We start from the raw sequence: 26,917 nt of genomic DNA, 5'->3' as shown, positions 1-26,917 counted from the left end.
CCAACACTTGTATACAATTATTAGTGAAAATCCACTTTTGACTGTGTACGCTTCATCCATCAGGTGGGCTTTATTGACTACATCGTGCACCCACTGTGGGAGACCTGGGCGGATCTGGTTCACCCTGATGCCCAGGAGATTCTCGACACGCTGGAGGACAATCGTGAGTGGTACCAGAGCATGATCCCTCACAGTCCCACTTCCACCCCTGAGGAAAAGGGCGGTGTGGTTGGGATGGGAGCGATGGGTGGAGGCATCGCCTCAGCGGGGGAGAAGTTCCAATTCGAACTGACCTTAGAAGAGGAAGGGGAGTCTGACGTTGAAAGTCCGGTGGACGAAGAATTCACCACCATTGCACAGGATTCCTCCTGGACAGATCCAGAAAGCAAACATCCGTCTTCGGCTCCCCGCACACATCACACCAACCTGACCGCCCGCTCCCCTGGCTGCAGGACAATGTCTTTTAAGATTGGTGAGCCGCCAGACAGTGAAGATGAAGATAGAGAACTTGACCAAGAAGGGAAAAGCGTATCGTGCCTGCGCCTGGGAACATAACACTAGTGCACTTTTTCGTTTAGTTTTCGGTTTCTTTCGTACCTCCTCTTCGCCACCTCCCTATCCCTCTCCATCCCGTTCTTAGCTTCCTCGGGCAGAGGCGACGCAGTGCAGGAGAGCAAAGGATAGGTGGGAAAGCTTCCATGGGACGTTTTTTTATACAGTAGTCACCTTGCACTGGAGAGAGCTCCTACTCTACAGACTGTCAAACCATGAAGCTTTCTTAAAACGTTCTCAACAGTTTCATGACTTCGGGATGCTGGGAACTGCCTGTGTTATATGGACAGAGGAAATGTACTCAAATGTCTTCCTGTGACATCCCAGGTTTAAAGTTAACAAACAAGTGGACCTTTGAGAGCCGTCCGAACATATTGATTGATAAACAGGACACTTTTTGTGTGAGACATATGTGCACTAAAATGTTTTTAAAAGATACACTGTTGACTTAAAGCTGGTCTATTATTAGCTGAACAAAAACAACCTAACCTTAACACAACAGAACATCTCAGGATTCAAAGAAACGATTGCTTTCATGTAGCAAACAGCTTGAGGGTACCCACATAGTGAACGCCGTCTTCCTTGGATCGCTAAAAAAATCTGTAGACTGAAGTCGAGCCATGATTGTGATCTTTTGTATTTGTATGTGACGCCACCTAGTGCTTAATAGTGGAACTGGAGCCACATTTATAGGATTTACCACTCCAGCTGAACACCATGGCTTTGTATTGTTGTTCCTTTGCACAGATGAAACTCATTTGACTATTATAATTTTAACTTAAAACCCTCCTCACATTTATTTGTAGTATTGCTGCTTTAATTTATGACATTCACATGGTTTACATATGCTTCTCGTTTATTTTTCTATTCTGCTTCATCCAAAGCATGAGCGCAAGCATTAATACGTTGTATGTCACTGTTTTAAATCGGCTTGCTTAGGTAGCACTTTAGAGATATCTTTGTCATTACCAAACGTTGCTCCATCATTAAGGGCTGGAGTCATTATTAGCGTACAGAAGACTATGATTGGCTGTGGTCAGCAGGGTAACCAGCATGTGTACGTACCCTGTAAGGTGGTCTCTGGAAGGCTGAGCTAGAACGGAAACCCAGATTAGCTGTGTAGGAAGTGATCTGTGTCCTTAAACCACATCTGTACTTTCTCTCTGTTTCTGTGCTGGTCACACTGAAAAATATGAGGTATATTACCATCTGTACAAATGTATGTCTAAACAGAAGTGAGCAATTTGTTCTAAAACAAGAGCTGAGCGCTGCAAGAGAAATTCAGTTGTCTAACACTAAAGCCAAAGTTCGTTTTCTGTGCCAAACCGTTTATGTTCTTTTGTTTTTGGCGATTGATCAGTGCTCTGCTCTTCACAGGGACATAGCCAATGACAGTACAAGTGCCAAGCAAGCATGATCCATGCTGTACTGTAATTTCCATTGTGCCACTGGCTAATTTCCATCAATGACATCTACTACTGTCAGTAACATACTGATTGGATCATTTAGTTGTCTTTCTTCTTTATTCAAAACTGTTGTTTTGTCAAGCTGAAATTTTATTTAAGATTATTCATGATAAATAACAAGTCTTTCTGACGCAATGTGCTCATTGTAAGTCAGATTTGTTTTGTGTCCTTTTTATACCATGGTATGAATTTTAATATTGGAGACAGTGAATCTTTGTATGTAAACGGGGCTTTTAATTATTGGCTATATGTTCATTTTAATGTCAGTCTGTGCTTTTAACGGCAATGTTTCGTGTGGTGAAAGAAATGCTGAGTGGCCATGCAAAGTTTCGCCTGACTGTACAACGCACACCTGTGTTTGGTCTCATTCTGTCGCAGATCTGACAATCCCAACAGTACTGTTTACCACTACAACGCTGTTACTAATGTTGCTGTGATTGTTTTCCTGTTCCCAATGCCAATAAACAAAGAAATATTAGTAAGCTGGACTCTTTGTGTTATATGGAAGGCAGCCCATTTTTGCCACATGAGAAAACCCCTTCTTTGGTAAAGAATAATTATGACATAAAAAGTCACAATTATGAAAAAACTCAATTGTAACATAAGAAGTTGAAATTTTGGAATCATAACCATAATTATGACATCGAAAAGTCAAATAATTGAGACATATTTTGACAAAAATAAATAGTCTGGATTATGACATAAAATGTTGAAACTGTTTCTCTCATAATTTCGTATTTCTCATAACTTTTGTCATAACTTCATTATTTCAACTTTATGATGTCATAATTAAGAATTTTCATTGAAATTATGAACTGTAGGCTACAAAATTATTATAAAATGGGCTTCCCTGATATTAAACAAAAACGTCTAAAAAGTCTATAAAAAATAACCTCTGGTTTCACAGACGAGGCTTCAGCTAGTCCCAGACTAAAATGCATGTTTGAACTGTTTTAACTGAAAGCAACTTGCTCTGACATATCTTAAAATATGTCAGTGCTTGCATCTCAAGATGCACACCAGTAATGTTTTTTTTTTTCTAAGGCACGTTTATAAAAGCTACTTTAATGTCCTAATTGAACTAAATCATGGCTTAATCTCTAAACCCTGTCTGTGAAACCGGGCCTACAAATCTGAATAGTCTTGTTGCTTCATGCATCCAGAAGACCGCTAAAGTGACATGTCAATCATTGTGTAGCCCCGCCCCCAGCTGACTCCCGTCGAGTGACGAAAGCACGAGCGCAGGTGCACAGGCTGGGAACTGCATCCAAACCACACCAAATAAACCTCCTCTTACGGTAAGCTGGGCTTTCTCTAGCAACATCATGACGCTTAATCTTGCTTTTATTTCGAAATGATCCAAGAAGTCGAATAGAAACTTTAGGAAATTAGTGGTTTTAATTTTAAAACAGCGTAACCTACATTTGACATCGCTAACTGGGGTGGCTCATAAACAGCCTCTGCTGTATAATAATCCATCGCTGCATGCTAAAACATGTCAACTGGCTTTTGACACTCAGCACACTGTCGCTCGCTTGCAGTTATGATGGATGCTATCTGTTTGTTTGTTTGATCGATGCTGTGTTAGTCACTCACTGACCCGAATGAAAATGGAAATCAGTCCGTGTGTTAAGCGGATAGATGCTAACCAGAGCTCTACGGACTTAACCATTATCAGCCATACAGCAGCCAGCAGACTCGCTCACACAGGCTGCCGTTTATTGTGAACGTAGCAGCACTTCTCAAACGCGACGGTTTCCTGCTCCTATCTTGTACGCCAAGCCTGAACCATATGTTTGAATTTAGCCTTGATGTGTCTGCTGACTCTGCTCAGGTGGCCTGGTTAATTACAGACTGAATAAACCAGAAATGAACATTAAGAGAGGTTGGTTTTTCCCTATATGGGAAGGAAACCCCTTGGTCTTCCACTAGAAAATGGAAATATATTTCCATAATCTTTCCCTAACAACGTCGTGTGCTCAGTTCCTGACAAGCTAAGCACAGGGTTTAGCCGGCACAAACCCTTTAAAATCCCTGGCTACACTGACCGCCTAGCTCAATCCAGAAGGATACAGGGATAGTGCCAGTTACACCCTCTATTCGCTTTGAATTTGTATTGTAATTCAGCAAACAGAAAACAAATAGGAAAACACATTTGTTTTCAACACATTGCCAAGAACCGTTTCTGATGCCTTTGTGCAATGCATATTGAATTGTACTGTATATGAATAATCAACCTTGTATTTATGTCAGTTGTCCTAATTGCTTCCATGGTAAATGTTTGGAGAATACACGAGAAGGACTTCAGTTTAGTTTATTGGGAAAGACACATTATCCAGCAGTTATTTGTTTCTACTTTTCAGTTGTGCAAAATCATTGTCTTTCTGTGTTCACTAAAATAACCTGTTCTCATAAATTGTGTGGCTTTGTTAATCTGCAATACTGAATTACCATATTTATTATTCAGAGAGAATATGAAATGGGTCAGTCCGTCTCAATTGTCCAAAAACAATGCAGTTGGTTGCTTGATCAATTTAAATTTTTTCAAATGTATTTTTTTATTGATTGATTACCTCTATGAATTAGTATTGCAAATTAAAACCAACTGTTTTTTTTATTTTACTTTAACCATAACAACTGTCTAAAATACTGCATTTGTATTATGTTTATACATCTGTTAATTTATCAATGCACATGATAAGGTCCCCCCCCCCCCCCCCCCCCCCCCCCCGAAATCTCAAACTCACATTTATTTTACATTTACATTTACTAATTTAGCAGATGATAAAAATATCATAAATGACTTAGCCCATATCTGTGAAAAATTCCGGTTCCTCTCTCTCAGAGACCCTCTAAAAAGGATTTAGGACTGAGACTCAAATTTGTCTGAAATTTGACTCAAAGGCTGTTTCATGTTGATTTGAATAGAATACTATTATTATGTATGGTTTGAAAATAAAATAGCTATTTTAAGAATGACCTTCTTGGGCAGTGAATCTGTTTTGTTGTTGCAGATGGCCTCAGCAAATGATGCTCGATATGGACAAAAAGAGTCTACGGATCAGAACTTTGATTACATGTTTAAGATCCTGATCATTGGTAACAGCAGTGTTGGAAAAACCAGTTTCCTGTTCCGCTATGCTGATGACTCCTTCACACCCGCCTTTGTCAGCACTGTCGGCATAGACTTCAAAGTGAAGACCATCTATCGGAATGATAAGAGGATAAAGCTCCAAATATGGGTAAGGAGTTTATCTCTAAAGCATCCTGTCATTTTCAGTTTTTCTTTCTGCTTGAGTCTTAAGTTTTGATTTGAGCTACATTTCATTGATTTTGGTTAAGGGGTGTTTTTATTAATAGAAACCACAAGACATTTTTATTCCAACTATTGTATATTTCAGGACACTGCTGGGCAGGAAAGGTACAGGACCATCACCACTGCATACTATCGTGGAGCTATGGGCTTCATTCTTATGTATGACATCACCAATGAGGATTCCTTTAATGCCGTTCAGGACTGGTACGATAGTGCTTTTTTTGTCTATATTTCATAAAATTGACACATTTGCAAAAATATGACATAGTTTCTGTCAAAATGCAGGCTGTCCTGAGAGCATACACTATATATTTGCATCAGCCTGGTTTGATGTGATATGGTTAAGCCACTGGTAATTTATCCACAGATTCCACACTGAACACAAAATTGCTACACATGACACGATCACAGCGAGTCCAAACATCTGTGATGTTAAAAGTTGGCATGGAATGAAAATACACCCTGCCTCTTTTCTAAATGAATGTTATTAATCTTATTGTGAACGATTCTTCCTTATATATGTTTCGTTTTTCTTTTTTAAATTTGACCTCACCTAAAGGTTTTATCAAAATTTTACAAATCAGTCTTTCAGTGGAATGAAACAACTTCTCTCTGTACACATTTAGTCTAGAACTACAATAACCATCATGTTCACACAACTCGGTTGTCAATAAATGGGAAAACAAACTAACTTGCATGACTTCTTTGAAAAAGTAACTGATATTTTGTTGTAAATTTGAAAGTAATGCGTTACTTTACTAATTACTTGAAAAAAGTAATCTGATTACGTAACTTGCGTTACTTCATGCGTTATAACCGATAATGCATGGAATGGAACCAAACAACGATAGAATTTCATGGCACTTTTCGTGGTTGCAGCTGGTTAGGATAAGAACTTTATATGATTTACATGAGAGTTTTTAATCACTTATTGTTTTACCACGTCATGACTGGTACACAAGGACACAATGTCAAAAGCTTTTATTTTATGTGCCTTTTTAAAGGGAATTTATCTGGTTTTTATTATTATTTAATTTCTTTATTATTTAATTACAGTAGTAATTAGGCGGTTAAAATGCATTTTCCTAATGACCTCTCATTGTTCTTAGGTCGACCCAGATTAAGACATATTCATGGGACAATGCTCAAGTGCTGCTGGTGGGAAATAAGTGTGACATGGAAGACGAGAGAGTGGTTGCTTCAGAGAGAGGAAGACAGCTGTCCGAACAGTTAGGTGAGTTTTCCTGAACAGAATGTTTTTTTACATTTTTGCGTCTAACAAGACTTTTTCATATGCAGGATGTTTTTCTATAGCTCTTATTTTAATTTGAGGCTTTTGACTGTCACAGGCTTTGAGTATTTTGAGGCCAGTGCCAAGGACAACATCAACGTGAAGCAGGCATTTGAGCGTCTGGTGGACATAATCTGTGACAGGATGTCAGAGAACGTGGAGTCGGCGGATCCGTCCGTCGTCGGTAACAAGCAGGGCCCTCAGCTTAATGAGCAGCCACAACGCTCCAACAAGGACTGTGCTTGCTAAGGGTCGCTTTCAACCTCTCAACCATTCCCCTGCAGATTGAACAATGGACCGCTCTACGAAGGAAGGCTTTGGTAAGAAGAGCTGATGGGATGCGGCTGAGAGCCCGTCTTCTCTCTGTCACTTTTGCGAGGTTGACATCAGCGCGTTTGTGTTTTTCTGATTATGTTGGTATCGGTAACCAATGCTCCTCTCATCTCTTAATAATTTAACTGAATCTTTACAGTACTTTTTGACTAAATTTCGGAATAATTAGAAGTATATTTTGTGTCAAATGAATTCCAACGTGAAATGTTCATGAGCATTTTTATGTACGTTTTGGGTTTCATCAAAGTCAAATTTACACAAATATCCCGAATACATTGCCAAGAGATATTTTATTATTTTGTAAACCGACCAATATACAGTTGGGACTGTATACAGACTGTTGTGTGGAAACCATCAGCATAAAGGCTCATCCCAAGATAGGAAGTTTGAATGAATCCTACGCTTGAATGTTTCGTAAAGTACTGTTTCGCTCTTTTATTTATTTTTTTAAATTAAAGAGTGAAAACTGAATGAAAACACTCATTTACTCCCTATTACTTTTAAATAACAGCAGTTGTATTTTGTAAAACATATTATATAAGAAAAAATGGTATATGTGTAATAATAGATGTAATTAGGAAGAAAAGACTGATGCGCTTAATTGCTTCTTGTTTTTGTAATGTGAAGGAATTAATGAATTTAAGTGTTTTTTCAGTTACATGTTCTGCTTTTACTCCAGTTCCTACACATAGTGGACTCAAACTCCCCATTTTACCATGAAGTAAAAAGCGTGAGTGTTTGTGTGCATGTTAGTATGTCATCCTAGTGTAGATATTTAGTTTCTACAAGCTGAAAACACAATTATACTTTAATAAAGAGAAACTCCATCAAATAATAGCAGCTAATGTGTGGACAAGATTACATTTTGAAAAGACAGTAATATTAAAACAAAATCCGTTATCATTTAGGGATCGGAAAAACTACAAATACTGCAAAGATATGAATTAGTTACCAGGTTGAATATGCACCAGTTATTGATCATGCGTGTCAGTTAAATCACTAGATTGTTAATTATGTTGTTATTAAATGTTAATTTACTGCTTTATTTATTGCTTATTTATTTACATGTGTTTTATTGGTGTACGTGTTCTGCGTTAGATCAAGGGGACTACTGCTATTCTTATAAAACAGGCCTGAATCGCTGAAATGTCTCACTTTTATAAATCAGTTTTAAACACATAAGAGGATGTGCTGATTTTTCCCTATGCAATTCAGAAGCTTTGTTATACCAAATAGTCACTGGATATGTGGTGTTTATAAGGTGCGTAATTTATACCTTACGTTTATATCCTGTTTACAGTCCGTCCTAAACAAATAGCAAACCACTGGGATTTACTTGGGTTTTTTTTTATACAGAGAAGTTTGACACTAGTACGCTTTATATGTAGAGTAATCACTGTTAAAGTACGAGTCGTAAATCTTAGTTTAGGCAGAAGTTTTGGTTTTGATTCTCGTTTTGTTGTTGGGCAGTTTGAGTTTTGTTCGTTTGTTTTGTAAATTGTACAATAGTTCTCCAATTCCCACACTATGACACAAGAAAATAAAACATTACGGATATTCGTCATATAATGCAGTTTTTCACCCTGAGAGTGAATGGGTAGAACCACTGTATTAGCAACTGATAGAAGCAGGACTCTCGATGTTATGAGTTTTATTCTGAATGAAATGGCCTCTTGCATCTGTTTGAGTTAAATAAAAAGCTATGTTTGAATCCTATTGTGACTTACTGTCATTGGTATTGACCTGTGACCTCATTTGAAATGTAATTGGGGATGCTGCTGGACAAATGGATGCCCAAAGGTGTGATGTCGGTTTTTGTATAATGATCACTTTGCTTAGTTTATATTGAATGTGTATTTGAGACATACTCTTGTGTCTTCAGATTATTTAATTATTTTTTGATGAATGACAAGGACACAGATGCTAAACGAAGAGAGTCTTGGGAATTGAAATCATCCGCGTGTTAAACGTACTGTATAAATCACCTTCTTTCCAAGCCTCGTCACATAATCTAAACATTTTCTCAGAAGGATCAAAGAGCCATTGAGATCCGCACAGATTCATGGATGAACGTCGCAGTGAACTTATAATTGGAGGCCTACAAAAAAACCTGTTACAACAAACGCTCTGCATTATATTACAACTTGTACAATATGGCTGCGTTCAGCTCTTGTTTTCAGATGTTTATGGATAATACCGCTGATGTCTATAGCATTTGTGATGGACAGATGATGATGTCATCCACCGTGGATCTTTTGCAGTGTAACGAGAGTTTTTTGGAAGTTTCTTGGGGACAGCATGATTCTTTAATCTGTACGGACGGGTATTCTTCTGTCGTGGAGGACGGTTATACACACTTGACTCCAACAGAAGAGCTTTACACCACACAGAATGGACAGATACGAGGAGAAAGTATTATGTTCAACGGCTCAAACGCAGACAGACCAGAGATCAGTTTGAACACGAACATGTCGAGGTTCACCTGCCAGTGGCTGGAGCAACAGTGCTGTAAGAAAACCTACTGCACAATGAAGGAGCTCATCTCTCATCTGACAGCGGAGCATGTGTCAGGGCAAACCAGTTACATATGTTTATGGGAAGATTGTTCCCGTCAAAGGAATCCATTCAAGGCCAAGTACAAACTGATCAATCACCTGAGAGTCCACACGGGTGAAAAGCCCTTTCAGTGCTCCTTCGGATGTGGAAGAGAGTTTGCACGGGCGGAAAACCTGAAAATTCATGAAAGGACACATACAGGTGACACTTTATTTGTTATTCCTGCTTTTTTACCATATTTTTGTTGATGTTACATGAAGGGATTTTAATTCTCATGATATCATTTCATTTTTAAAATCTTTTGTTCCAGGTGAAAAACCTTTCAGATGCCCTTTTGAGGCCTGCGAAAGGCGTTTTGCAAACAGCAGTGATAAACAAAAGCACATACGTGTCCACTCATCTGACAAACAATACATTTGCATGTACTGCTATAAATCATACTCTCATGCCAGCTCCCTCAGAAAACACACAAAGGTAAGTTATAACTTACATTTGTTATATATTTTATCTTATAAGTTTATATAAGTCGTTTTACACAATCTATTTTTCTATCCAAATTGTGCTGACATAAAATATAAAATGTACTTTGTGATTCAATAACTGAATGATATATTATGTTAATAAGTTAGAAATACTTTAACTCTCACTTTAACTTTCTATTTGCATTTCTATCTTTTCTCTCTCTTTTTCATCACTGCAGGTCCATCTGCCAGTCATGGAATACACTCAGAACAGCTATGTGACCAGCTATAGAGATCCAGCCTTTTTCAAATAATATTTAAGGTGTGCTCTTGTACAAAAAAGTACCTTTTTTTCATATCCATTTTTGTCAGAAATAAGTGTTAAAGAGAAAATGACGTTCCACACCTGATGAATAATTATATAATTAAATAATGTACACGGAGAAAAACAATTACTGTAATTTGATTGATTATCCAGCAATGAAATTTGACAAATCTGGTAGCTGTGGCTGAACAAACACCCTGTAAATTTTACAACTTAAAACTAATTTGGAGGGGAAAAACATTTAAAATGTATTTACCTCTTGTCCGCTGAAGTAGCAAGTCTATGCTGCTACTAAAATCTATTTTGTACTTTTAGTATATACTGACATGCACCATAATAACACGTGGTAAAGAGGAAAAGCCACCTGAAGAATCACAGGTCATGACAAGCAGCTGAGGTAAATATTAATTTATAGAAGACTAATATGCAGTGTCATACATACAAATACTAAACACCATCATGGTAACACAAATTACACTAAAATAATACAATAAACATTAATTTAACAAAATATCTAACATAACCTAACTGATACTGAAACATAATTCTAAAACATAATTATTTAAATGAACATCAAATGTGTGAGCTGTCACACGGTGAATTCGGGGAATGTCCGTTTACAGCTTTTTCACTGTAAATTATAAGATGATTTGATGATTATAAGACTATTTGTTCTTTTTTACTTCCAAAAACGGTCCATTTAACATTTTACTGTACAGTTACATGAAATGTTAATGAAAAGTGAAATAATATATTTAATAAGCATCAAATTTGACAACTAAAAACAGTTTGCATGTTAGAATCTTATAAGTTGCACGTTAGCATGTGATATTTGTCATGAACGAAAATGTGTTACCTGTCAGTAACTAAAACACAAATCTCAACACAAATGTAGAACATGTTTTAATGCAGAATCATCTGAACTTTGTTGTTGTCTTGTAAAGTGATCATGTTCTCTTCAAGTGTAATAAAACATGAAAAGGCACATTTCAGTTTCCTTCCGAACATTTTTGATTAGGCACACAATTAAGAGCATTGTAAATGACACAGCTATAACGAAAGGTAAATTGGAATGCTAATGTGCTGCTCATAGTCATAACATTAGATGAGGGTGATTCTGGAAAAGACAACGTGTTCTGTTCACCTAGACAGAATAAATCACCCGCGCATTGATCTGGTGTCTCTGATGTCAGCAGTAATTGTGTTGATAAGGACAGGCTAATCTCTCTGTGGATAAAAGCCTCTAATACATTAGCATCAGGCTACATTTAATTTAAACTGAACTTAAATTTCAATTCCTGTGCGATAGAATAATTATGTTTGGATTCTTTGTAGAATTCGGGAACACAATCTTGAGATTGTGAATGTGATTAGGTCCTATAAGGTCCAGTAGGTTAGCCTATACTAATGGTTCTAAACTATTCAGTGTAACTGCACACATGCAGGCTAGTTAACATGCTGTATGAATGTGTTTTATATTTACTATTTTATAAATAATTTTATATCAATTCAAAAAGGACATATTAAGTCCAGTTGCTACATCCATCCATTCTCCAAACCGCTTTATCCTCTGCAGGGTCACGGGACTATACATGATAAAAATAAAAATAAACTTTTTAAGAGTGATCCCCAGCGATTCTCATTTGAAAGGTTCTCCCACTGGACCGAACAGTTAAAGCTGCAGCTGTCATTTCAATGTGCAGCTGTCAGAAATACCTGCATGCATTTCTCATTTCCAGCAGTATATGACGGGCCTTCAGATGTCATTTGCATACTTCATTGATTGATGTTTTTCCCTTGAGTGTTTCCTGAGTACTATAGCTCTTAAAATCACACTCTACAGCATCAGTGCAGATGTTAATGTGTTCACTATATGGTTACTGTTAACAAACGTTTGTTAGAATTAAAAGTTTGTTAGAAACTTGACTTGTAAAACTGTCTACATACAGGGAGCCACATGGTGGCAGAGGTGAGACAGTTCTTGCTATGACAGGAAGGATCAAACATTATTTCAAAACTGGCTGAAATAGAGATGATCTCGGATGTAAAACTTGCACTACTGAACTCATATATGAAAATGACTGTTACATGTCAAAACAGGCATTTTACGTTTTTTTTTATCCTAATATTATAATGAGGCAATCTTGATCATGTGTAGTGTGATATATTTATTTATTTATTTATTTGCAAAATCAAAATATTAGGTAATCAGTACTTCTCATCTCAACTCTACTTTATTTATAGAGCACTTTCTAATATGAGAGTTTTAATAAAACAACTGTGATTTTACCAAGTGCAATATGTTCCTGGGTCGACATTTTGTTGATTTCTGGAACAACATTCCGGTCTGAAAATTTAGTCCTAACCCCATCCCCATCCCTAAACCTAAGCCTACCCTAATGTATCCCTAAAATCAAAGGGAAATGATAGGTTAATAACACTGATGTAGAAGCACCTAACCCTGGTTGTAACCCTAAACTTGAAACAAACTGTAAACTTGTCCCTCAAATATTGGTTGATTGGAATGGTGTTCCAGGATCAACATGTTGCAATTGGTGAAATCACGTTCACATAGACTATACAGTATACACTGTTAAAATGAGGCCATGACAGCATATGTTTTTAACATTAACTCAACTTTAAGTTATACAAGATGCAACTGAAATGACTTATACAGCCAAGGTAAGGTGATTGTACTTAAAAATGTAATGCAACTGTTTGGTGAAAAAGACAGTCAGTGTGGCATAACCAAAATTAAGGAAGTCATTATTTTGCCATGTGACAAGAAAACCATAAAATCATTAAAATAACACATCTTTAGACCCACATGACTGTGTGTCAAAAAAAAAAAAAAAATGAAAGTCTGACTTTTATGAAAAGACACTTTTATTAAGATCAAACAGAGTAACCAAAAAACATTTTGATATTCTTGACATGATATATTTTTTAATTACTTTTAATCTTGATTGTTAGACCAGTCATTAAATCTAATTGTTTGTTTTAACATGGTACATTTTTAATTCAATTTCAAACAATTACATCCATTCGTCATTGACCATAATTCAGGTTAGCCTTTGGAAAAGCAACCCACATAATATAACATTGTAACAGTGTACATTGATGAGGTCTCCAGTCAAAGGTGCTTCTGTGTGGTGACAAACCTGACAGCTGTGATAACGAACAAAAGACATAAGTAACCAGTGCAGAAGTAATTGAAAGTCTGTTTGAAGCCTCGGGCCCTCTTCTCCATACGGTTTAGACATCCATTAGTGAGCTTGATTTGGTTACAGTAACAGCAGAGCATGAAGGGCTGCTGCACTTTCCTGATGGTGACTGATGAGTGTACGTGATAAAGAGGACTGGCAGGTGGAGGCTTCATGACGTCAGATGGTCATACATCATATTGTTTGTAGTACTGTACGTTATGGCTTCCCTGAAGTAAAAGCCAGCTGTTTAACAGTAGATATTATAAACCTGACTTGACAACAGAAACAAAACTACTCTTCTATCATGGTCACATAGTAAATAGTATGATTTCAAGTGGCAGCTTCTGTTTTACAGCTGAACTGGAATAGAGCGAAAATAAATAAACATTCTGTTTGTCTTGTCGAGTCAAACACTGGTCAGCTTGTTGTGCTCTCAGTCCCTCAAACAATTCTGCGTGGCTGACTTCTGGGATTTGAGGCTTTTTTAAATTTCCTCATATGTATGGTAATTGACAATGATTGGGCCACATAAAACTGAGAAAATAAAAACATACTTGTTCTAAAATAAACCTTCCTGGTGATTCCCTTCTTTGAGTTTTCACATATATGTTAGAGGTCGTTTGAACAAGAAACCTCTAACCATATAATTTAATTACAAAAACTTTGACCTTCATCCCACCCCTTTTATTTTATTCTTTAAGGATGAAAATAAAAATGGAATGATGATAGGAATAAATTCAGAATGACTGGAAAGTAGTAAAAATAAACATGGAAAGATAATGTTACAAAGAATAATTAAGACAAATCATAACTGGTGAATATCCAGCTCAGTCCATCTCATCTGCTTTTCAGGATGTTCTTTGAAGTCTGTATATGTTCAGTCAGCGCAGCTCTCTGATTCATTTTAATGTGTAGCCTCCTCAGTCCAAATAACTAGTGTACATTTTACATAGATGATTTTCAAATGAAAATTTAGTATGTTAAAGTTGGCATAAAACGTACTCGGTTACTAACGTAACCTCAGTTCTCTCTAGAAGAGGAAACGAGTACTGCGTAATATCTTACGCCACAGGAAAACTTCTTTTCCACGAGATATTGAAGCCAAAAATTATCCTTAATTTTGAATTAATGTAAAACGCGTTGCGGCAGCATGCTGCAGACATAGGCAAGACGGCTCGCGTGTCTATTGGCTGTCCTGCGGCAACTGCAGGAGCCTATCGAGAAAGGTCCTTGGTGACGTCAGATCCAATGGGGGCGCTTCGCGCCCACTACGTCACGTCCCGCCGAGACGGGCGTGGCCTGGGGCTATAAATACACCTCGATGGGCTGATATAATCTGTTTTTTCATCGCCGAAGCGAACCAGAGCATGTTGCAGGCACGGCAAAGATACGCAGTACTTGTTCCCTCTTCTAGAGAGAACCGAGGTTACGTTAGTAACCGAGTACGTTCTCTTACGAGAGGTTCTCTCGCACTGCATAATATCTTACGCTAGGGGAACACAAAGTAAAACGCCGTGCGTGCTGGGGTCCAACACCAAAGTCATATAGTGTATAATCCCCAGGGACAGCGAGTCTGAGGAGAGGTTAGAAGCGTCATTCCCAATAAGTAGCATCCTAAGGGAATAAGTAGCATCCTAAGGGAGCTAACCACATCAACAGTGTTTCACACAGCCAGGGTGAAAATGTTCGGCCTGAACTGGGTAATGGTATGGGTCTTACTCATTGCCCATGGGGTTATTTTATCGATCAATGAGCGGTGCTCAAGCGGTTTCAGTATTCTGAGCCGAAGCAACGGGGCAGACAGTACTGATCTTTAGACTGATAGTAGTTTAGCCTGTAAGGCGGGAACCTCTTGGTTATAAAACCTTATAAATGTAGATGGCGAGGCCCAGCTAGGCCGCCATACAGATATCCTGCAAGGTAATCCCGCTAGACCAAGCCCACGACGAGGCCATGCCTCTTGTGGAGTGCGCTCTAACACCCAAAGGACACTGTAAGCCTTTAGAAGTGTAGGCCAGCGCTATGGCATCAACTATCCACCTGGATAGGCTCTGTTTCGATGCGGTTAGTCCCTTAGCATGTCCGCTGAACGAAACGTATAGCTGCTCAGTCTGTCTGAAAACAGACGAGCGAGACACATAAGCTCTTAATGCCCTGACTGGGCAAAGGAAGCTCGCATCCTTTTCCTCGTTGTAAACCGGTAGGGCAGACAGGGAAATAACCTGAGCCCTGAACGGTGTGTTGAGGGATTTAGGCACGTACCCGTGTCTTGGTTTGAGTATGACCTTCGAGTCATTTGGCCCAAATTCCATACACGTTGCGCTTACTGAGAGCGCTTGTAAATCCCCTATGCGCTTCACTGAAGCGAGAGCCATAAGAAACACTGTTTTGAACGACAAATGTTTCATGTCCGACAAGTGGATTGGCTCGAATGGGGCACCTTTCATGGCTTCCAAAACCAAAAGGTCCCACATGGGGACTGAGGGGGGTCTGGGAGGATTCAGCCTCTTAACTCCCTTAAGGAAGCAGATGACTAGATCGTTCTTCCCCAGTGACTGGGCAGTCGCGGGTTTAGTAAACGCTGCTATGGCCGCCACATAAACCTTGAGCGTGGATGGGGTTCTGCCCTTATCCAGTAGCTCTTGAAGGAAGGAGAGAACTTCCGTAACCCCGCAGTCTAGGGGTGAAAAGCCTCACACTTTGCACCAGCCAGAAAACACAGACCATTTTGAGGAATAGAGTCGTCTAGTAGACGGGGCTCTAGCCTGCGTGATCATGTTTAACACTCCCTTCGGGAGGTTAGCGGGTACCCGTTGATGGCCCATGCATGCAGGGACCACAGCTCCGGGCGAGGGTGCCAAATCGAGCCCTTGGCCTGAGAGCCAAGAACCAAGCCTGGTTTTTCTAGAGCGGAGCCACAAGTAGCACTCAGCATCCCTTTTCCCTGATTCGTTCCAATACCCGTGGCAGGAGCGAGACGGGGGGAAAAGCATAGAGTGGGCAGCGGGGCCAGACGTGGGCCAACGCATCCCTGCTCTTGGAGAAAAACTTCGGACAGTGAGCGTTTTCTTGGGACGCCTCAGCGCGTTGCCGACTGCCATCATTTCTAGACAGTTTATGTGTAGGAACTTCTCTCGTTCTGACCATCGGCCAAAGAACGGTCTGCCCTCGAGCAGCGCTCCCCATCCCGAGATGGAGACGTCCGTGGACATGACCTTCACACTCAAGGAAGTCCCCAGGTTTACACTTGACTGATACCAGTTGATCGCTCTCCAAGGTTTCAGAGCTGAGACGCATTTCTGATCGACCTTGAGGCGAAACAGACCGGAGGCCCATGCCTGAGGTGGTACTCGCGCTTTTAGCCATAACTGCAGCGGGCGCATGCAAAGCAGACCCAACTGGAGTACTGATGATGCTGAGGCCATGAGACCCAGCATTTTCTGAAACCTTTTGAGCAGGACTATAGTGCCGCAGCGGAAGGATTTCGTGATGCGCTGAATGTTCAGTCTGCGCTCTGGTGACAGTCGCGCTGTCTGAGATGGCGAGTCCAGTTCTGTGCCCAGAAAAGATATTCTCTGACTGGGAGACAGCAAACTTTTCGCCCAATTGACTTTAAGACCTAGATTCTCGAGATGTTCGAGTAATATGGTCCTGTGTTCTATGAGCTCTGAGTGTGATCGAGCTAGAATCAGCCTGTCGTCCAAGTAGTTCAAAACTCGCATGCCCCGAAGTTTCAGGGGTGCGAGAGCCACGTCCATGCACATTGTAGGGACAGGCCGAACGGTAGATCTGTGTATTCATATGCCTGGCCCTCGAAGGCGAATCTCAAGAATCGCCTGTGACGTGACGCTATTTGTATTTGGAAATACGCGTCCTTCAGATCTATTCACATAAAATAGTCCTGTTTGCAAATCTGCGCAAGGATTTTCCTGGTTGTGAGCATTCTGAACTGGCGTTTCACAAGCACTTTGTTCAGCTGTCTTAGATCTGGAATGAGTTTGAGACCCCCGTCTTTTTTCGGTACCAGAAAATATCTGCTGTATAGGCCCCCTTCGCTCTGAGCTTGATATAAAGGCTCTATGGCCCCTTTGCTCAATAGTTTCGCTATTTCAGCTCGAAGTAGATGGGCTACTTCGGTTTTTACCGTAGTTTCGACCCGCGGCGGGGACAACGAGCGAACTGCAGTGAATAGTCTCTTTTTATAGTGTTCAGCACCCATTCTGATACCCCGGGAAGCTTTGCCCACGCATTTGCATGAATAGCTAGGAGTAGAATTAGATCTGGGCTTTGGCCGCAACATAGTGGCGACCGGAGAGCTTCGGTGTGCTGTAGCATAAACGCTGTGCTTGCAGCGTTTGAGGCGGGGGGCGCGCTTTTGTGTGCAGGCAAGCGGGCTGTGGTACCGGCTTGTTTACTGCAGAATACACTGGAACAGTCGCATTTTATGGAACTGAACGAGCGAGAAGTTTCGGTGGAAGTCTGGCCGCGGCGAGACTTGAACACTGTCGTTTTCCTAGGAGGGGTAGGAAGACTTTGAGGCCTCGGGCTTTATCTCAATCTTCGGCTGGGGCCCACGCAGAGGGGGGCGGCGGCCGGCAGAGCGAGAGCGTGGTCTCTGGTCCCGGGCTTGACGGCGCTGTGAAGCGGCGGTGGCGGGCTGCGGCTGCGGCTGAGAGCTTCGAGCAGATGGCTGTTTTGGGCGGTGAGAGAAGCCATGTTCCGCCCCATGGCCTGTGCAGCAGATTTTGCGGCGCGAAGGGCCAGGTCCGTAGCACTCCTCAAATCCGGCACGCTGATAGCTTCCGGCCCTTCCTCATCAAGTTTTTGGAGAACGTCGGCTTGGAAGATTTGCATCACGGCCATCGAGTTTAATACCGATACAGCTTGCCCAGCGGCGGCATAAGCGCGACTGTGCATGGAGGAAGTAACACAGCAAGCTTTAGAAGGTAGCGCCGTCTTAGCTCGCTGTCCAGCAGAGGGCAGGCAAAGATGGGCCGCTACAGCTTCTTCCACTGGAGGAAGAGAGAGGTATCCTCTGTCTTTAGCACCGTCCACCACGGAGAATGCTGCTGAGAAAGAGGTGCGCACTCTGGCTGAGAAGGGGGCGTTCCAGGACTTCGCGACTTCTTCATGAAGCTCAGGAAGAAAAGGCGCGGGCCTAGAAGACGGCGGGGCGCGGTCCCTTTTCAGGAAACATCCATCCAGCCTGTTGTGCGCGGGCTGCGCGGGCGCCTCCCACTTGAGGCCGAGGCTCGCCACGGCCTGTGAGAGCAGACGTATCAGCTCTGACTCGATGCTGGCCCGCTTCCCTGATGACTCGCGGGCAGAGGGGAAAGATCCACAGAGCTCGCCCAATCCTCACTGTCCGACGCCAGGATAGAGCAGCTGGCCTCCTCTACAGATGCAGCTGGCTCGTCGTCATCAATGGCGGAAGCGGCGGCGGCGGACGGCAGACAGCGGGCGCTGTCTGTCGGTGAGCGACCCGAGTGAAGCTGGCGAAGCTGGCGGGCGAACCGGCGAGCTTTCGCATGCTGGAGAAGGCTCGGGGACCCACTGAGTGCGGCGTTTTTTACGGCGCGGCACTATAGCGGGTGGAGGTGCAGTCTCTGAGAAAAAAGCCAGGCGAGTCCTCAGAGTTGCCATAGGCAATAGCTCGCAATGATGGCAGCCGCCGTCAGCGAGCGCGAGAGCTGCATGATTCTCACCCAGGCAGGAAACTCAGATGACATGGTGGTCCCCGTCACTGAGTGCGGCTCGGCACGAGCCACAAGAATGAGACCTCTTTAAAAAGACGCTAGCTCTTTTAAGAGAGAGAGAGAGAGTGTGTGAGTCGCGGCAGCGAACACACATGCAGCAGAGTCAAAGGATATATGCGCCGGAAAGTGTAACAGATATGGCGACTGAAGGCGGCGAGATGAAGGCCAGCGGCTTCAGATGCAAAGGCTTGTCCAGCAGAAGGCTTTTTTTCAGACGGCACGGCTTCTTCACTCAGGATCCTGCGATGCGTGAGCTTCGCTGAAGAGATGAAAAATCTGATTATATAAGCCCATCGAGCTGTATTTATAGGCCCAGGCCACGCCCATCTCGGCGGGACATGACGTAGTGGGTGCGAAGCGCCCCCATTGGATCTGACGTCACCAAGGACCTTTCTCGATTGGCTGCTGCAGTTGCCGCAGGACAGCCAATAGACACGCGAGCGGTCTTGCCTATGTCTGCATGCTGCCGCAATGCGTTTTACATTAATTCAAAATTTTGTCTTCAATATCTCGTAGAAAAGAGGTTTTCCCCTAGCGTAAGATATTACGCAGTACGAGAGAACCTCTCGTAAGAGAACAGAAGATGCGATAGTCTTTTCATCCCTCTTGTGATGTATTTCTGAGTGAAACGGCTTCTCGAACAAGAAAAAATGTAGGATGTGACTTGATTTTGTCCATCAGAAACTGATTGTATGGTTGTGGTTTGCTGTTGCTGGGATGTCATGTGAGTGACAGGTTGTCCCGCCCTCACGCCAGTAAACAACATCAGAAAAGAGATGTCACTGCAAGAGTGAGGGGAAGTTATTTTGATTACGAGGACATGAAGTAAATAAAATGAATGATGTGCATGGATAAACAATTTTTTTTTTACAAATGCTGCAATATTCCATAAAAAACAAGAATTGTCCATTTTGATTCCATGGTGACTAGCATAATTACAATAGGACAATAACAACGATGCCCTAATGTTAGTAACAATAACATCTAGTCTGCTCCTGATAGACTGAAACTTGATTAACTTCCCCAGATAGGACCATCTTTTTAATATATGTATTTTTGTTTTTTGCAAGACACCAATGAGATAAATACAGAGCTAATGGAAACTTGTGCTTAAAGGGATAGTTCACACAAAAATGAAAATTTTGTCGTTTACTCACCCTCATGTTGTTCCAAACCTGTATGAGTATCTTTCTTCTGTTGAACTCAAAAGAAGATATTTTGAAGAATGTTGGTAACCAGACAGTTCATGGGCCCCATTGACTTCCATTGTATTTTTTTTCCTATATGGAAGTCAATGGCTACCGTCAACTTTTTGATTACCAACATTCTTTAAAATATTATATTTTGTGTTCAGTCAGTAAGTGATTGCAGAATTAAAATTTTTGGGTGAACTATCCATTTAAGTCTTCTACTTCTCCTCCCAACAAGATACTCATACATGCATCTTCTATTGAGTTTTTAGAATTTTTATTATATCTTGTGTAATGAAAAAAATGAAAAAATATTTGTGTATGTGCTTACTGTATTTCTTTTTTTTATATAATCTTTTATTTTATCTGTGGAATTGTTGGGGAAAAACTAATTGAAACAATGATCATCCACAAACATTTAAAAGGTCCCCTGAGTAACAAAAGAGCAACTTTTCAGCAATAAAACATTTCCTCTGGGCAGTTAAAAGCATGAGAAGGCCGATTTATGTGTTTGCATATCGTCATGACTCAGCTTATATATTTGCCATTCTTTGTGTGTGTAATATTCTCTCATGACTTTACTGAGGAATAGGGTGATTGGAGGAGATACTCTGGGTAGTGAGGCTCTGCTCTTCATCAGAATTCCTCAGTTGGTGTTGACAGAAGAGCAACAAGGCATATCAAAAGCTGCAGACTGCATGAGGGGAATGCATGTGAGCAGTAGCCTAAACAATAGGCCTAAGTAGATAATGCAGTGCTTGCCAAGTCTGCATTAGACTTTATATTGTGTACCTCCATGAGAACCACTATGTCCTTGCTCCACAGTGGCAGTCTAAGTGGGACATATACAGTAAGGTGGGAATGGTACAGTAGTGTCATCCAGGATGTTTTTCTCATGTATGTGACTCACATCAGCAGTGGCAGCAGAGGGTAAAGGTTAGGACCCCAAGACTGACTCGTGTTGTTATGTCAAGCATGTATGACAAATTCATAACCCGGCATTGAGGTAAACAACGGCAAATGTTTTATATATTGGCTATTGTAAATAAATAATTTATAAATATTTTAGCTAAACGTTCTTGTTTGCCTCTAGACTAGAGATTGGTTAGACTTTTACTTCTTTTCATATAGGCCTACTGCCTTACGGTAGTTTAAGTTGAGAAGAAAAAATCCAACACCTATATTATGTAAAATATTACATATTTGTTTATTAGCACCATCAGGAGGACAAATGTGTTTTTGGGAGACAACATGAAAATCTCAAATATCTATGCAAACAAACTTTAAAAGTCCCTGAGGGTTTGTTGGTGTGTTTGGTTTTTGCTTCGCCTCGGGATGGCCATGTTGATTTAGGTGTGGACAAACTGTGGTGCTCTCCAGGGTAAAGCTGCATGGGAATCAGAGATGTGAGTTTTAGACTAGGCTATTATAGATCATTTAAAAAATCTCATTTTCATCTGAGATTGCATTAAATTAGTCGTAAGGTTATACGTCTTGATGTAAAAAAAAGATTGTTTAGCATTATTACGCGGCTCTTTCCACTACTTGATTCTGATTGGTCAATCCGGGCATCCAGTTGTCTCGTCATCCATATAGTTAGTTGCTTATTCCCCCAGAAACAAGTAAAACTGACTGTAATATAGGCCTACAGAAGTTTTTTCCGAATTTGCACTAGGCTATATTCTTAGACACAACTTTCTGTTTTGTACATTGTAATAAACAATTTTTCCTTAAATATACAAGTAAGATTCAATATTTCATGCCCACCTATTTATTCATTTGGTGAGTAGTTGTTTAGTCAGCAAGATGAATGTATACAGTCAGTCTGATTGTACATTATCCCTTGTTTTATGATTAAAACTACATTTACAATAGATCCAATATTTAATATCAACATCATTTTGATTACTATATCAACAGAATTCTGATTACTATTAGATATGTGCTCTTTAACATTTACCCAAACAAACAGGTGGAATAAATATCCTTAATAGTGGCAGGGGAACTGCAGACATCAGCATCCACATTGCTCCCTGAAGGCAACATTAACTTTTGAGCACATGAGTGTATTGAATTAGCCTTCTATTGATGCAGCAATACGTAATCCACTTACCATGAGACTTATGCACCGCACTCTCTGTCTCTGGGCAGTCCTTTTGTGTCACTGTTAAACTGACCATATTTATTGTCACTTTTTTTTGCATAAAAAAACAATCAAAATTCTATTATGTTCTCAATTATATACTGTACCATTTAGAGCCACCTCTAGTTACATCTAGTAGTAGTATTTTTTTGTCCAAACATTAGAGAGAAAGTCTCCCGATGCTCTGAATGTTAAGTTTCCATTCTACAGCATTTCTGGTACAAAATAGCTGCATTAAAAGTGGAACAGATTAGCACGATGTTTCTCATTACGTTGAGAAATCATATTTTAAAGCAACTCTCTCACAATTGAATTGCTTTTAGTCATGACATCACTAAGTTTTGTTTGTTCGCTAGACCTTTAGTGCTGCATGCAAACTAGCCACTTTGACTGACTGTTTAAGGGAAGAGATGAAAGGCCTGCAGCGGAATAGTGAAAACACCAATGATGAAGCAGTTGGAATTGCCCTTGGGAGTTCTTAGTAAAACAGGCACCAGAGGCCGGAGTCCCCAGAGGCCTCAAAAAATGAGGGAAAGATTAATAGTAGACAGTCACTAAAAAAAGTACGTAGTTTTAAACTCGTACTTAAAAGAAACTATTTAAAAAATGTCCATGGCTTCATATGTGCTTTGGAAAATATAGTGTGTTATAATGTGAAAAGCGCTATTTAAAAACATTGCAATGGTATTTATTCCAGTACCTTATTTGATTCTGTCTGCAGCATGTAATGTCACTGAATCACTCTTTTCCTGCTTGGTCTCTTTCACAATAGACATCAACATAATGTCCAATATGTTTTCCTCATGCTTTATGAAAGTGGCTGAATGCATTATTATTCAGCTATGTGAGCTTGCTTTAATATTCACAGAAGGCCATTTATATATTAAGCTGTTCATTTCACAGGTTTAATACCTCGTCCTGATAAAATGCATTAATATAGAGCCCTCAGAATGAATCATGTAAATGCCCATGCTGCCTCGCTATACCAGTTTTTACCTTTTTTGTTATGTGCTTAAAGCTTGGATAATCATTTAATGTGTCATATGCTAATGTTGAGGCTTTTTGCCAAACAATCCATTGAAGAAATTTTGTTTACAAGTGTGTGGAAAGAGAACAGGACATTTCATGTTAAAGAGAAAAGGGTGCCCAAACAAATCATGGGAAAATCTGTCTCTGCCCTCAAGGGTCTCTCTCTCTCTCACCCCCACTTTTTGCTTATGACCATGGACGTATCCGGCCCCCACAGCGCAGCCCCCGCTGTGGGTCCCTGGTGTAGTTGTAGGACTATGGGAGAGGTATAAGAGGGGCGTAGAGGAAATGCACCGGGCACTCTGTCATGACCGAGAGTCAGGACGTATCTCTTAAAGCTAAACGCTACATTTTGGAACTGATGGAGCAGCTTGGATGTCACATTCACTAAAGGTAAAAATTGCCTTTCCCCCCCGTCTTTATCTACGGTTTTATGTTATTATATTTCTAATTATTACCTTCAATCACAATATTTAATCAGAACCCAAATAGATGAGTAAGCTTGTGAGTTAACAAAGAACATGCATTTCAGATTATGTTTTACCTTCAGATAACACACAGTAAATGTTTCATAGCATTTTTTTAAACTATAAAGCAGTATCTAATGTTTGTGTGTGTGTGTGTGTGTGTGTGTGTGTGTGTGTGTGTGTGCTCTGTTGTCTGTCTGGTCATATAGCCTACAGTGCCTTTGCAACTACTAACCTACCATTGATGTCAATGTTTCATGTGTTCAGCTCAGCACATTAAGATTCTCTGTCAATGTAAGTACAATTTCAGAGGACTTTAATGTTATTGTTACTCCATCACAGTTTGAATGCATAAACTTTCCTTCACTCAATTTTGTTAACAGGGCTGATCATATCCATCATTGTAGGGAGGACAAAGATTTTCTTAGACAACCAAAATACAAATAAATGAAAACAAAAACAAAGATCTCTTATCGGTATAATTAATTACAGTATTCTATTAGCCATAACTTCCTGAGCAATAGCGGATGTCTGATAAGCATATTAAAATAGATTGAGTGATATTCAAAAGACATGAACCTTGGAATGCCATGTCTTCTGTTATTGGTCGCTTACATAATATGTGGTTTGTCGCAATTTTAAATGCTAATACGGAATAAATGCAGAATTAGAATTCAGTTTTATTGGCCGAGTTACACTTACCAAGAAATTTCCTTGATGGGTTATTCCAGAAAAAAAAAGGTTTTCTTTAAACCAGTTATTTATGATACAATTATTCATGATACATTACATACAGCATACAATATGGACATAACATATTTAATATATCAACATACTGGATATGAAGCCATTTCGAATGTCTAAGTATGCTCGTAGGAAGTAAGTATGCTCGTAGGAAGAAGAGATCAAATCTGAAAATAAAAAAAATATGTTGCTCTTCCCTTTGTGATGGCGAGAATCTAGCGTTCATAAGATATAACCAGCTAGAAACACATGTTTGACCTTTCGGAGAGGTCAGAAGTTCACCCAAGAGAAGCAGCCCGTTCCCATTATAGTACAGATGTGGGTGCAGCTTTGAGAGGGTGACCAGCCTTAATTCTATCTATCTATCCATCTATCCATCTATCCATCTATCTGACATGAAATAGTTCAAAAAATCTAATTCAATTTTTCGAACATTTAGACAGAATCTAAATGACAATCTAAATCAGACAAAGAAACGTTTGCATATGTGTTTGATTTTGAATATCATATTTCATACATCAGGATTTATGGCTCATAGAGTATAATATAGGAGAATATGGAGCTTATATGGAGGAGGAAAAAACACCTCACTTTTATTCAGGGGCCCATATTAAATAATATTAGCAGAGAGACATCTGGTGTTTGTTGTATAGTATCGCACCTTCCAAATGGATATAAAAAACCTGTTGAGAAAATGCATGGAACATTTTTGTCATATTAACCATCTTTATCCACTCTGCTCTTACAGGGCTCCTTTACTGATGCAACTCTTTAGGCTGTGAAAATAAGTCTACAAAATGGACAACATTACTGCTAACCGTAATTTGGGACTCAATCTCACGTGTAACATGACCGGGAACCACAAATTCATCTTCATGTTCATCCCCATAGTCTACAGCTGCAACTTTATTATCGGAATTGTAGGCAACAGCCTGGTAGTCACTGTCATCTACTTCTGTTTGAAACTGAAGACTGTTGCCAACATATTTGTTTTGAACTTAGCCGTGTCAGACTTGACTTTCCTCCTAACCCTGCCCATTTGGGCCATATACACCGCAACAGGCTACCAGTGGCTTTTTGGAAGCTTCCTATGTAAAGCCATTGCTGGTATGGTTCTCTTTAATCTATATACTAGTGTTTTTTTCCTCACCGCTCTCAGCATTGACCGGTATCTGGCGATCGTTCATCCCGTCCGGTCCCGGCGGTGCCGTACGGTGGTCTACGCCCGTGTGACGTGCATCTTGGTTTGGATAGTTGCTTTTCTTTTAAGCCTGCCCACAGCCCTTATCCGTAAAACCCACTTGATCCAGAATATCAATGTCACTGTATGTGGCATCCTAGACAAAGGAGATATTCCCAATGTGCTGGTAACTCTCAGTCTGATGAAGAGTGTTCTTGGGTTCATTCTGCCTATCACCATCATCCTCACGTGCTACTGCCTGATCGGTCGGGCTCTGCTCAAAGCGCGGGACATTCAGAGGAATTCGAGATCGAACGGGGACGAGGTCTTGAGCATGCTGGCCGCCGCTGTGCTGTCGTTTTTCCTTTGCTGGGCACCGCATCAGATCTTCAACTTCATGGACATGCTTCTTCTGCTGAAAGTGATCACCAACTGCGATGTCATTGAGATCATTGACACCGGAATGCCGTTCACCATTTGCATTGCCTTTTTCAACAGCTGTATGAACCCAATCCTGTACGGTTTTGTTGGGAAGAACTTTCGCAAGAACTTGCTGAAGCTGTTGAGGTGTTCCTCGACTTCTGTGGCCTCTCACCCCACCCTCAGCTCCAAGATGAGCTCTCTCTCGTATCGAGCCACGGAGTCTTTCCACCTCTCCGTCATTAAAACCTCCTCGCTACCTAAAGCCACATGAGAAAACCAGGAAAACAAGAAGGGATCATTGATTCAATTCAGAAGATAACTTGTTTATTGTGTTCTGTCACTTGATACTGGAATGGGAACAAACTATAGTGATTACTCTTTCTAAAAGTCTTTTAGGGTATAGTGTGTAAGTTCAGTGTAAATACACTGCAAACTGTCATTACTGATATGCTGGTCTATGTAAATTCTGTCCTACAGCA

At 40.4% G+C, this 26,917-nt stretch overlaps 4 protein-coding genes across 10 annotated transcripts in view; all 4 read left to right on the top strand.

The window, feature by feature from the left end:
- Positions 1-2,504, top strand: part of pde4ca (phosphodiesterase 4C, cAMP-specific a) — a 46,522-nt gene extending 44,018 nt beyond the window's left edge. For all 7 annotated transcript variants that reach the window (XM_056235473.1, XM_056235479.1, XM_056235474.1 and 4 more), the window contains one exon: positions 64-2,504. In XM_056235473.1, coding sequence (XP_056091448.1) covers positions 64-555 — 492 coding nt within the window. In that variant the 3' untranslated portion in view covers positions 556-2,504. The remainder of the gene's footprint in view (positions 1-63) is intronic.
- A 725-nt stretch (positions 2,505-3,229) lies between these two features.
- rab3aa (RAB3A, member RAS oncogene family, a) lies at positions 3,230-7,798 on the top strand. Its single transcript, XM_056235531.1, has 5 exons — positions 3,230-3,316; positions 5,033-5,260; positions 5,420-5,538; positions 6,444-6,568; positions 6,684-7,798. The coding sequence occupies exons 2-5, from the start codon at positions 5,033-5,035 to the stop codon at positions 6,872-6,874; spliced, it is 663 nt and encodes a 220-aa protein (XP_056091506.1). The 5' UTR covers positions 3,230-3,316; the 3' UTR covers positions 6,875-7,798.
- A 1,022-nt stretch (positions 7,799-8,820) lies between these two features.
- On the top strand, positions 8,821-10,289 carry LOC130070924 (zinc finger protein ZIC 1). The gene is made up of 3 exons (XM_056235507.1): positions 8,821-9,715; positions 9,825-9,988; positions 10,215-10,289. The coding sequence occupies exons 1-3, from the start codon at positions 9,112-9,114 to the stop codon at positions 10,287-10,289; spliced, it is 843 nt and encodes a 280-aa protein (XP_056091482.1). The 5' UTR covers positions 8,821-9,111.
- A 13,216-nt stretch (positions 10,290-23,505) lies between these two features.
- On the top strand, positions 23,506-26,728 carry agtr1a (angiotensin II receptor, type 1a). The gene is made up of 2 exons (XM_056235462.1): positions 23,506-24,017; positions 25,584-26,728. The coding sequence occupies exon 2, from the start codon at positions 25,633-25,635 to the stop codon at positions 26,707-26,709; it is 1,077 nt and encodes a 358-aa protein (XP_056091437.1). The 5' UTR covers positions 23,506-24,017; positions 25,584-25,632; the 3' UTR covers positions 26,710-26,728.
- Positions 26,729-26,917: the final 189 nt, after the last annotated feature.

This window comes from Rhinichthys klamathensis, unplaced genomic scaffold (assembly GCF_029890125.1).
Source record: "Rhinichthys klamathensis goyatoka isolate OS25496 unplaced genomic scaffold, OSU_Roscu_1.1 h1tg000422l_1, whole genome shotgun sequence".
Classification (NCBI taxonomy): domain Eukaryota; kingdom Metazoa; phylum Chordata; class Actinopteri; order Cypriniformes; family Leuciscidae; genus Rhinichthys; species Rhinichthys klamathensis.
This window is presented reverse-complemented; position numbering and strand designations above follow the sequence as displayed.